General features: G+C 46.1%; 1 protein-coding gene and 1 pseudogene across 2 annotated transcripts in view; both read left to right on the top strand.

Annotated features, from left to right (window-relative positions):
- The first annotated feature begins 1,243 nt into the window (after positions 1-1,243).
- CSGALNACT1 (chondroitin sulfate N-acetylgalactosaminyltransferase 1) overlaps positions 1,244-13,086 on the top strand; it is a 103,136-nt gene continuing 91,293 nt past the window's right edge. The window contains exon 1 of one of the 2 annotated variants that reach the window (XR_013396825.1): positions 1,244-2,173. Coding sequence is in view for 1 of the 2 variants with exons in the window: in NM_001261473.1 (NP_001248402.1) it covers positions 1,540-2,173 (634 nt within the window). In the remaining variant the exon portion in view is untranslated. 2 annotated transcript variants of the gene reach the window in all.
- On the top strand, positions 8,184-12,936 carry LOC144330644 (splicing factor, proline- and glutamine-rich pseudogene; annotated as a pseudogene).

Below are 13,086 nucleotides of genomic sequence, written 5' to 3'. Positions count from 1 at the left end.
TATCGAGATTGAAAGTTGAGGTGCAGAGTGTGTGAAAGGTCCTGGGACCTGTCTGAGTATTTCTTATGAAGGATCAGGACACAGAATTCCTCACAGACACTGGAGCAGAGATATAACTGGGATTTGGGTCCCAAAAGGACAGTATTTCTGATTCTGATCTCTCTTCTTCTCCCAACCTCATCTCTTCTATGATAAATTCATCTCCTCTTGTCTGCAAGCAGAATCGAAGAGTTAGCTGGAACCACTGTCTCCTGATCCCTTCTGGATGTGTTACCGTCTACATTTATTATTTGTATATTTGAACCTCTGGATGCTTCCCCAGTTCCTCAGCAGAAATCTTGGAACCATGTTGATCCCCTTTCAGGCCTGCTCTGAGTGAGTGCACAAAGGTGAATGCATGTGGGCTCACTTGGCTGCATCCACACCTGCTGGAAGGCTTAGTTCGTTCTTGCCGCTCTAAAGGAATACCTGAAGCTATGTAACTTACAAAGAAAAGAGGTTTATCTGGCTTGCAGTTCTGCAGGCTGTACAGGAAGCATGGCGCCAGCATCTGCTTCTGATGAGAGCCTCAGGCTGCTTCCACTCACGGTGGAAGGTGACAGGCAGCAGGCATTATATGGTGGGAGCACGAGGGAGTGGGGATAGAGAGAGACAAAGTGCCAGGCTCTTTTCAACAGGTTCTCATGGGAGCTAAGAGTGCCAACTCACTCCAGCAAGAATGGCACCAAGCCATGCCTGAGGGATCCACCCCCATGATCCAGGCACCTCCCACCAGGCCCCACTTCCCAACACTGGGGGTCACATTTCAGCATAAGACTTGGAGGGGCCAAACAAACACAGCACAGGCTCTGGCCAAGTAGTCCCCTGCCGGCAACTCCAATGTCATTAACATTTTTGCTTTTCTCCCTTTAACCATCAGAACGTGTGCCACTAGGCAGAAATTACAAGATACAGAAAAATGGAAGCAGAAAGATGACTCGTAATCTTTCCATCTGGAGAGAATTATTGTTCACATTTTGCCATTCTCCTTTCAATCTTTTTCTGTGTCCTTTGTTGCTTATTTGCATTACATTGCAGATGTGCATTTGTGTTCTGATTTATACACATTTAACAATACTTAATCATCTATCATAGGCATTTTCCATAACTCTCACAGGAGATCTGTTGGATATTGATTGCCATAGGGAGCATGATGGAGTCGTTGTCTTGAGTAAGTGTTGCTGTCATTTGTGTTTCTTCCCAGGTCCCCTCTTGCTGTTGGCTGCACATCAGGAAGGCTATGATGGGAATGAAGGTGAAAACTTGGAGATTTCACTTAAGTCATTGCTTCTGCCTGGAAGATCATCCTTTAAAAGTAGAGAAGCTGCTCTGTGTGGTGGTTAATTCCAAGAGGCAGAACTCATTCTAGAAGGAAATGGATGCAAGCAGCTCCGGGGGCCCCAAAAGCATGCTTCCTGTGGTCTAGCCCCAGGAAGCCCTTCTGTGGGGACCTTGGCTTCCAGGGATGCCACCGGTTCTGGACGCATGGCTGATTCCTGAATGATGATGGTTCGCCGGGGGCTGCTTGCGTGGATTTCCCGGGTGGTGGTTTTGCTGGTGCTCCTCTGCTGTGCCATCTCTGTCCTGTACATGTTGGCCTGCACCCCAAAAGGTGACGACGAGCAGCTGGCACTGCCCAGGGCCAACAGCCCCACGGGGAAGGAGGGGTACCAGGCCATCCTGCAGGAGTGGGAGGAGCAGCACCGCAACTACGTAAGCAGCCTGAAGCGGCAGATCGCGCAGCTCAAGGAGGAGCTGCAGGAGAGGAGTGAGCAGCTCAGGAATGGGCAGTACCAAGCCAGTGATGCTGCTGGCCTGGGGCCGGACAGGAGCCCCCCAGAGAAAACCCAGGCCGACCTCCTGGCCTTCCTGCACTCACAGGTGGACAAGGCAGAGGTGCACGCTGGTGTCAAACTGGCCACGGAGTATGCAGCAGTGCCTTTTGATAGCTTTACTCTACAGAAGGTGTACCAGCTGGAGACTGGCCTTACCCGCCACCCCGAGGAGAAGCCCGTGAGGAAGGACAAGCGGGATGAGTTGGTGGAAGCCATTGAATCGGCCTTGGAGACCCTGAACAATCCTGCAGAGAACAGCCCCAACCACCGTCCTTACACAGCCTCTGATTTCATAGAAGGTTAGCATTTTGTGAACTGGGGGGAAAGGAGAAGAAAACGAATTGGGGAGTCCTGGCACCCAGGCAGGTTCCAGCTGCAGGAGGCTGGCAGCTGGCTCTGGGATGGCTGGTGGAAAGTTTTATGTGTGTGATACCAAAAGGTACGGCATGGCTTTATATTTTTCAGAAACATCTGTTTCCACTTACTTTCTCATGGAAACCACAGTCATTGAGTGGACAGTTTCATTGTTCCTTGGCAGAAGAAGGTAGAACTTCTTGCTTTCATTTTTAAAATAGATAAACATAAAACTTTGAAACCCAAATAAAATATGACGGCATTTTTATTTTAGCCCTTCTCACAGGCACTTCTAGTAACTGGACTTGGTTAGCAAACCCATGAACAGAATAATAACAAGCACATGTTATTGCACGGACATTGTGCCAGCCACACTTTTTTTGTTTTTTGTTTTTTTGTTTTGTTTTGTTTTGTTTTTGAGACGGAGTCTCGCTGTCTTGCCCGGGCTGGAGTGCAGTGGCCGGATCTCAGCTCACTGCAAGCTCTGCCTCCTGGGTTCACGCCATTCTCCTACCTCAGCCTCCCTAGTAGCTGGGACTACAGGCGCCCGCCACCACGCCCGGCTAGTTTTTTGTATTTTTTAGTAGAGACGGGGTTTCACCGTGTTAGCCAGGATGGTCTTGATCTCCTGACCTCGTGTTCCGCCCGTCTCAGCCTCCCAAAGTGCTGGGATTACAAGTTTGCGCCACCGCGCCCGGCCTGTGCCAACCACATTTATTCTTTTCCCTTGTAACGACCCCATTAAGGAATGAGGAGACGGAGGTGTAGTTTAATTAATTAAATACCTAAAGTTGCTCAGCTAACAAGTGACAGAACCAGGATTTGAACCCTGGAAGTCTTAACTTCAGAGTCTGTCTCCTTAACCTCTACGTTGTATCTATGTACAGATTGTCAAAACACATGGAAACTAGTGAGATGATGGCTCATCTTTTTTACACGGGTGTAGGACAGCCTAGTGTTAATTTGTGTTTGTGTCTAATTTTAGAAGACAGCCTTGTCCAGTTTCTTGAAAGTTGATGTCTTCTTATCTATTGTTACTAGTTCAAAAATCAACTAATAATTTGGGAAAAGAAGTAGATTCAAGGGCATCTAGTCTTTCCCCATTTCTGAATAGAATATAATTCATCTTGCCCAGAAATACAGCTGTGTCCACCTAACCCTACTCCTTACCCAGAAATATAGCTGTGTCCACCTAACCCTACTCCCTACTTTGGTTATACAACCACTGTCTCACGGGCCTACAGGCAAAACTGACTCTTTCTTCCAATCAAAAACCCTCCTGCTGCTGTTTCTGCCTGTGTTCTTTGGATACTTTCTTCTTTTATGCTTTTTTAGACCTGATATGTGAACCATAAATTGTTGCAATTTTAGCGTATCATCAGTTTTTATTTGCCTAGAGCCAGGTAAAGAAATCTTTTACAAGATCGTCTTTGGTGTGAGATAAAAAAAAAAAAAAACAAAACACATCTCATTTATATGAAACAGTAAAAGTGTCTAGAATGTTCAGGACATTTGACAGTATGACCACATGGTAAGCACACAGTAAGGGTTCAAAATAGAATGATGATGGTGCAACATCACATTTTATAGTACTTTACAGTTTATAAAGCATTTCCACATGTATTAGTTTACTAGCCAACCCCCAGGGAAAATCATTAAACATCATTAAAAATAAATCCTGGTTGTCACTCTCCCTGGGGTGTGCTACATAGAACTGCCCCTATACAGAGCAATTTCAAAAGAACTTGATTGCAAATCAGCGTCTGCAATTTGGAATGTGTGACCTTGTGATGTTCAATCTGCATTCGTATTTGAAATCTATCTGCTATTCTATGCACAGTAGTTTAAAACATAAGGCCTATCTTTCTCAATCAGCAGTGACGCCAGCCTCTTGCCCCTGAGTATATTTGCTCTGAGGCTTGGCTGACCTTCTTTTAGAGACAGTGACATCATAGTTACTCAATGTTGATTTCATGGGCAGCTCTCAGCTTTTTCAAGGCAGATCAATCCATATGTATCTTCCACATTTGGTGAAAGTCTAGTCAACTGTTTTTGTCTGATGAGTAAATAAAAGCAAACACTTGCAATATATTTATAGAGATTGCACTATCATAAGGAGTTTATTTCATTTTGAAAAATGTTATCAATAACACAAGATTGTGGAGGCAATCTTTTATAGTCACAGGAAGCAGGGCCTTGTGAAAGATTCTACAGGTCAGAGGAAGCTGCAGGGGTGATAGAATTAAATGCAGTATAAGGAGTAGCTTTGAGAATAGTGATGTTTCAGAACAAAGTGGGATTCCTGGCACTACAAGAATTCTATCATCAACTGGGTGACCATTTGGCCAGGAGGTTATAAATGATGATCCAACTTCAGAGAGGTGATCGGACTGAATTACATTTGGGGACCTTTTCAATCCTGGTTCACAGTTCTTTGATCCATACCTAGTTAAGGAGAAAGAAGGGAATGGAAAGGTCTTGTTTGAGATTTGTCTTCTGTAATGAGCTACAGCAAGTGACAGGACTTTATAAGGGTGAAATTTATCTTTAAAATAACTTCTTTGGGTTCCTAACCTTAGAGTGATTTGAGGTTTTGGGTTTCAGTAATCCAAAGTTGAAGCGATTTCTCAAAAGTTCATGGGAAAACTTGGTTAGAAACAGGAGTTCTCCACACTTTGAGAGTTCCAAACGAAGAACAAATTTGCTGAACCCTGAAGTAGTATGACAAAGATGGGGATTCTTTGTATTTAAAAATAACAAGAAAAGTCCAAGGCATGCTTGCAGACGATCCTAGTTATATAAAACTTAAGGCTAATTGTGATAGAAATGGTATGATGACGCAAGCTTGGGAAGCTATGATTTTGACCAAGACCCTTAAGCTCCTTGAGACTCAGTTTCCTAATCTGTCAACAAGAGACTTAACATATATGTCCTCTGTGGCCCTACCCAGCCCAGCGTTCTGGTCTCTCTTGCCTGCAAAATACAAAGCTTTTCTCCATAGCTTTGCCAAACCACCATCTCTCAGAGATACTCTGCCATCCAGCCTGCTGGGTGATCCAGGCAGGACAAGCCACCTTCCCTTTGGTATCCTCCTCTATAAAAGGAAGGAATCAGATACGTTACTTATAAGGTCTGGTCTCTCTGTGGCCACTTTCTACAGTTCTGTGAAGCTTACAGAGGGAAAAATAACACACAGATGTCTAATTTATCTATATTTATTTCATTATTATCTATCCTCAAAACACAGAGGAAGTGATTTTTGTCTCTTTTTTCCCTTTCCCCAGATGTTCCATTGGCACTGATTTTTGTGTTGGATTCTTACATAAGCGCACTAATTTTTTACAACCATCTGGGTAGAGAAGTGAGAGTAGAGATGGGATCAATTCCTGTGCTCCACTGTTTATCTCAAGTACACAGAAAATCCCTTTTTCTGTTTGTGGTTTAGTTATTCCTTCAGTATAGGATATACAAACTAATCCTGAGATCTAAGTGGCACATATTTTGGCTCTGATTTCCTGTTTTTAAATAGATCCCTTGAACCTAAGTTTGACATCATCCCGTCAAACGAATTAGCTTTCCAAACGCTCTTTCACAATCCAAACATCTGATAATGTGACTCTTAAGTGAGGCATTTGTGTCTACCATCTCCATGGGTTTGCTCTTCTGTCACCAGCCTGTGTGGCTCATCCTCCTCCAGCCTCTGCAGGGTTAGTAGTGTGGTGAGAGTGGGCTAGATGCAAAAGGATTGATTATGAGATGAGATGGAACCTAAGCTGTGTTCCACACGAAAGTGAAGGCTTTGGGGGTGCTATGCTTTGAATGTGTCCCCTCCAAAATTCAGATGTTGCCAATGTGATAGCATTAAGTATTGGGGCCTTTAAAAGATGATTATTAGGCCATGAGGGCTCCTCTCTCATATATATAAGGAATTAAGGCCTATGTAAAAGAGTAAAAGAGGTTCTATGTAGCATTTGGTAGCTTGCCCTTACTCTTTTTTTTTTTTTTTTTTTTTTTTTTTTTTTTTTTTGAGACGGAGTCTCACTCTGTGGCCCAGGTTGATTCAATCTCAGATCACTGCAACCTCCATCTCCCGGGTTCAGGGGATTCTCCTGCCTCAGTCTCCTGAGCAGGTGGGACTACAGGCTCACACCATTTTGCCTGGCTAATTTTTGTATTTTTAGTAGAGATGGGCTTTCACCATGTGGGCCAGGCTGATCTCAAACTCCTGATCTCAAGTGATCAGCCTGTCTCAGCCTCCCAAAGTGCTGGGATTACAGGTGTGAGCCATTGCGCCCAGCCTCTGCCCTTATGCCTTTTTATCCTGGGAGGACACTTCATTCCTCTCCTCTGGAGGTTACAGCCCTTACCAGACAACTGAGCCTGCCTGTGCCTTGATCTTGGACTTCCCGGCCTCCGTAACTGTGAGAAAATAAATTTCTGTTCTTTGTAAATAACCTAGCCTCAGGTTGTTTGTTGTAGCAGCACACAATGGACTAAGAGGGCACCCTGAGATATGTTTTAAAGCAAAGACACAGACAGATAGCTATAAACACTTATTAGCAGGCTGTACAGTCAATGCCAACCTCCTGATACTCTACAACAAACACCTCACGGGGATAGTGAGTTTTTACTTCACTTGTTGTGGTGTATCACTAAGTAGTCTCTAAGGAACGCTCTGTGACCACTTGGCTAAAGCTTCTCTGGATGAGTCAAATAGAATTTCAGGTCCTGCGTGCTTGGTGAGCAATGTGCTGGGGATGTTAGCAGACAGGAAGTGGGTCCTTATGTCAGTGTGCCATTTCAGTGATAGCAACTTTGTGACTCGCAGTGCATATCATAAGACAGCCTTCCAGGTGCATTCTGGACATTCGAGAGGTATCTGGACATCTTGGTGCAGAAATAAGGAAAAGTGGGGATTCTCCATAGTGGTGGGTCTCACTTGCATTTGCGGTATAGTGGGAGGAGACTCACAGGCAGGACAGTAAAAGGACATCAGGGTCTGAGTTAGGCATGGGAACTCTGAGCCAGCATCCCCAGGGAAGCCGGGGTGGCAGAACCGGGGTCCTCCTCACTGTCATTTCACTGTGTTCTGGAACAACCCAGTGGTTTATTCTCCATTGTGGAGTAGGCCTGTGTGATATGAGGTTCCTCTCTCACCAGGCCCCTTTATCCTTTTACTGCTCTCAAATATCTCCATGCGTTTGCTGATGCTTTAAGTCCCTATAAGGAAGGATAAATGCTTTTCATTCTAAAATTAGAGATAAGAGACTTAAATGCATGTACATGGCTTGAGGCTGTACTTTGTAGAATGAATCCCTCCTTGTGGTGATGGTGAGAAAAGAGTAGCCCAGTCTTGGATTTCTAGCAACTGCCAGGAATCCAGCTCCCAGGCCTCCCATCAGGATCCTGCAACCCAAAGAGCCCCATGCTAGAATTAATGTTCATCTGTCTCAGAATTGACATTGTTAATTGTGTTTAAGGGGCCCCACATTTTCATTTTGCACTGGGCCCTGTAAACTGTATAGCTGGTCCTACCTCCAAGGTGGAGGGGACAGAAGGAAGAGGTCAAGGAAAAGGAATATGGAATTATGAGTCTAACAGTACATTCCTGATACCTTTGCTGAGGACCAGCTCTGTTGACCATGGACTGGGGAAGATGGAGCCTGTGCACAGAGCATTTTGTTGCAACTGCAGAAACTGGCAAATCTGGCCTTGCGTTGTGGTGATTTTGCTGTTAACTGTATTATCCCTATTCAAAACAATTTAGTTCCCAGGGAAAAAACATTCATTATTTGTTTGTTTTTATTATTTATTTATTTTTGCCCGGAAGGTTGCACTTATTCACCATACATTATGTGAGTGCTCACTATGTTCCAAGAACTGTGTTAGGCCCCAAACACACAAAGCTGAATCAGGCCCAGTCCTTATTTCAAGAATTTTGCAGTCTGGTGGTAGATGCAGACGCTTATGACACCATATGGTAAATGCTATGATAGAGGTATGTCTTGGAGATTTTGTGACTATAATGAAGGGGCATCTACCCAAGCCCAGAATATAGGACAGGCTTCCTAGAAGAGATGGGTGAGTCAGAGGATTTGGGGGTTTTTAATTCTGCTTTGTTTGTTTGTTTTTGAGACAGGGTCTCACTCTGTTGCTCAGGCTGGTGTGCAGTGGCACAATCATTGCTCATTGCAGCCTCAATTTCCTGGGCTCAGGTGATTCCCTCACCTTGGCCTTTGGAGCAGCTGAGCTACAGGTGTACACCACCATGCCCAACTAATTTTTTAAACATCTTCATAGTGATGGGGTCTCACAGTATTTCCCAGGCTGGTCTTGAGCTCCTGGCTTCGAGTGATCCTCCCGCCTTGGCATCCCAAAGCATTGAGATTACAGGCATGAGCCACTGCATCCGGCCCTTTTTGTTTGTTTAATGGAGATATCACTATTCTTCCTGGCTTATGTTTCCTATTAAGAATATATTATGAGAGACAATTTGTGATGTTATGGGAGGTCAAAGATGAAGGAACTTGAGTTTATCTGGAGTGGTCAGGAAAGGCTTAGGGGAAAGAGGAGTTCTGGCTGGGTTGTACACAAATTGGAAGGACGTGTGTTCTGTGTGAGTTGAAGCTGGTGCAGGCTTAGGAGGGCAGATGGGCAGGCAAAGAGCCACCTGCACATGAATGATGCAGTCCCATTAGTATGGCAGGCACTGCTGCTCATCCTCTCCCATCTCACCTGTGTTGGGTAGGAGGCATTGTTGGGAAAGGATGGAATTTTTTTAATCAGCATCCAAGTTTTTCCTCAGTTACGGTTGTGGATGTGGTTTTTCACCTAGGCTTAATCAACATGCGTGTTTGGGGCTAGAAAAGGAGGAGAAAGCCAGGTCTCATGCTTGAAAGACCTGGTAACCTGCCTCAGGGAGGAGACAGAACTCTGAATTGTGAACCATCAGTTCTGAGACAGGTCTCAGTTAATTCAGAAAGTTGATTTTGCCACGGTTGTGGATGTGCGCCCGTTGACACAGCCTGAGGAGGTTCTCATGACATGCGCCCAAGGTGGTCAGGGCACGGTTTGGTTTTATACATTTTAGGGAGACATGAGACATCAATCAACATATGTAGGATGAACATTAGTTCGATCTGGAAAGACAGGACAACTCAAAGCAAAGGTGGTAAGACTCAAAGCGGGGAGGGGCCTTCCAGGTCTTACATATGTAAGAGATAAATGGTTGTATTCTTTTGGGTTTCTGATTAGCCTCTCCAAAGTAGGCAATCGGATATGCATTTATCTCAGGGAGCAGAGGGGTGACTTTGAATAGATTGGGAGGTAGGCTGGCCCTGAGTAGTTCACAGCTTTACTTTTCTCTTTAGCTTAGTGATTTGGGGGCCCGAGGATTTATTTTCCTTTCACAGAATGATCCAGGATTCAGTGGAGGAAATTGACCCTTGGCGCAGGGAGCTTCAGAATTGGTGGCCGGATGCTCACTACCTGGTCAGGGAAGATGTTGGGGGAGGCGGGACCTGTGTTGGTCTTGAAGGATGAAAGGGCTTTACCGGTGAGGCAGTGAGAAGGGCAGCAGAGGGCAGGGTGCCAGAAAGTAGACTGATTCAGGAATAGGATTCTGGTGTAGGGTTTGGAATGAGATCAGCATGACCAGCAAGCAGGACCCAGAGTCACTGGGGAATGTACCTCACGAGTGCTGTGGAATCCTCTAGATCTGGAGAGCCATTATAGTTTAAAAGTTCTTCCTTCCTAGGAGAGGCAGTGAGCTCAGCTTCTGGGTTCCAAAGAGCCCCTTGCCTCCTCCCGTTTGCTGTGGTTACCTGGTGCCCAAGGAATTGCAGCATCCTGGAGATCCCGGCGGTCAGTGGGGATTGCTGAGGTTGATGCAGCTGATCTTGTGTCTGTGTATCAAGCCTTATTTCCAACATTTCACTAGCACTATCAGATTTAATCCCCTCTTCTACCAGTGAGGTGGACCCTCGCATTATCTCCACTTTATCTATGTGTAATAGGAAGTTCAAATCAGTTAACTAACATTTCTGTGGTTCCCCTGCTCAGTGACAGGACCAAGACTGGAAAGCTGTCTCTGCTCTCCGCCTTAGATCTCAGCCCCCACTGTGCCATCTCTTATGCTCTGAAGGTCTCTGAACAAATACACTCTTCTCTGGTATCAGCATGATGTAGGGAAATCCTGTAAAAACACAACCAGCACGTGCAAACACCTTGGGGAGAGGTCCCACACTGGTGAGTTGTATACAACTTTCTTGGGAAGAAGTTTTGGTGGGAAGAAAAGGAAAAGCATGCAGTCTTGGAGGAAACAGCAGAAAGAGGCACAGGGAGAAGATGCTGAAGACGAATTTATTAACTTAATCAGGGGACAAACATGTGATGTCCAGGAGCCTTTAGCAGGAAAAGCATTATTTCAACTCCTCAGACACTGCGTCCATTTTATTTTTTAGTTTTTTGGTTTGTTTGTTTGTTTTGCCTCATCTTAAGTTTCTTACAACGCTGTGCTTGTTTCAGAGTCATTACAACATGATGGGCAAATGTGAAAGAGTCAGGAGAAAATACTGAACTCAAAACACCCAGTTGATTAAGGTTACAGAGTGGGTTGGCTTGCTTGTCCGTTCCTTAAGCAAAGAGACAGGGTTTACAGTTCTGTGATATTCTCCAAAATATAATACTTTATGTAAGTTTGGATTTTATATAAATCCACAGTGTAGGCAGTCTTGGAAGACTCCACGATCTGGATGGACCTAATGTACTTTTTCAACTTCATTTCCTACTGCACCTTCCTAACCTTCTCCACCTGCTGCTGAATGATTATTCTTGTGCGTGCCCTGACATTCCTACTCTGCAGAATCCTTCATGGACAAAGCTCTGCTCCCAACTTGTGTGTGTCCAATGTTATATATTCTGTTTTCCTGTGAAGTCTTTTTGGATGCTTCCAACTGGGAGTCCCCTCTCATTCTTCTCAAGATAGCACATTCTGCTTGCAGGCACTTCTCATTTCTCTATCTAGTCTTAGAGCTCTTCACTCAGACTTACCCAGTCTTCACTGATAACTTCTATCAGCAGTAGTTGTAAAAAGTAAGTTTTTCTGTTCGATAATTGCACGGCCTTCACAGCAACCTTTGCATTTCATATTATCCCAAGTTTGAGCTGAGCTAAGTAAGATTTCAAGAAATATAGCTCCTCAGGGTCCTGCTGCTGCTGGTCAGTGGAAGAGCCTAGTCTCCTGACTCTTACTGCCCTTTCTAGGCAGTTCATTCCTTGAGCGCAGTATCCAAGTCTCCTTCAGCAATCGGCCCCCATACTCCTGTGAAATAAATCAGTATATCTGAATTTTTTCAAAACCTTTTGGGAGAAAAGTTTAGGCCTGTGTCATCCGCCATTTTGTACAAAGCAAGGTGGCCTCCTCATTTCCTGAGCGTCTTCCTCGCTTCTGCCTCGACCGCCCCTTGACTACAGGCGTGTCTTGGAATAGGCTCCGGAGTCACGGCCGTGGCGGCCTCCATGATTTCCGTTCCTGCCGCCCGGCCCGGGGCCTCCATCAGAACCGTGGCCCCATGGGTCCCGGCCGGGGCAGAGCCGCCCCACGCCTCCAATCCCGCCACTGCCTCCACACCAGCAGCAACAGCAGCAGCCACCGCGTCAGCAGTTATCACCGTATCCACAGCCGCAGCAGCGCGCCGGCCCCAGGACTCTTCCAAGCCTGTGTGGTTGCTCAGGAACCCGCCCTGCTCCCCGAGTAGCCACTAGTTTCCAGCTCGGCCCCGCCCACCACTCCCTAAACTATGGGGCCCCACCAGGGTTTGGGCCAGGCCAGACCCCGCTGCCCACAGTCACCTCACTTCAGCCGCCCACTAGGCGCCGCCACCCAGCCGGATCCCCACCACTCCTCCTCAGGCCGGAGGCCCCCGGGTCGGGGGGCCTAAGCAGAGCCCAGGCCTGGGCGGTCCCAAGGGTGGCAAAATGTCTGGCGGGCCACAGCCAGGTGGTGGTCTGGGCCTAAGCACTCCTGGTGGCCACCCCAAGGCTCCCATCGAAGCCGCGGGGGAGCCCTGCGGGGGCCACCAGCACCACCAGGTACTCGAGAAGATGATCTCAGGCGTTGGAGGGGTTTACAGCAAACTTGGCTGTCTTGAGGAAGCCTGGAGAGAAAACGTGTACACAGCGATGTCTGTCGTTTGTTGGGAATCTACCTGCTGATATCACAGAGGACGAATTCAAAAGACTATTTGCTAAATAGGGAGAACCAGGAGAAGTTTTTGTCAACAGAGGCAAAGAATCTGGGTTTATTAAGCTTGAATCCAGAGCTTTGGCTGAAATTGTCAAAGTTGAAGTTGATGATGTACCCACCAGAGGTAGACAACTTCGAGTTCTCTTTGCCACACATGCTGCTGCCTTTTCTGTTCCTAATCTTTCACCTTATGTTTCCAATGAACTGTTGGAAGAAGGCTTTAGCCAGTGTGGTCCTATTGAAAGGGCTGTTGTAATTGTGGATGATCGTGGAAGTTCTACAGGGAAAGGCATTGTTGAATTTGCTGCTTCTTTTTTTTATTTTTTATTTTTTTGAGACAGAGTTTCACTGTGTTGCCCAGGCTGGAGTGCAGTGGCGTGATCTCGGCTCACTGCAACCTTTGCCTCCTGAGTTCAAGCTATTCTCTTGCCTCAGCCTCCTGAGTAGCTGGGACTACAGGCACGTGCCACCACGAACCGCTAATTTTTTGTAATCAGTAGAGACGGGGTTTCGCCATCTTAGCCAGGATGGTCTCAATCTCCAGACCTCGTGATCTGCCTGCCTCAGTCTGGCAAAGTGCTCGGGTTACAGGCGTGAGCCACCACGCCCAGC

This window comes from Macaca mulatta, chromosome 8, assembly GCF_049350105.2.
Source record: "Macaca mulatta isolate MMU2019108-1 chromosome 8, T2T-MMU8v2.0, whole genome shotgun sequence".
NCBI classification, from domain to species: Eukaryota; Metazoa; Chordata; class Mammalia; order Primates; family Cercopithecidae; genus Macaca; species Macaca mulatta.
Note: the sequence above shows the minus strand (reverse complement) of the source record. Positions and strands in the feature narration are given on the sequence as shown.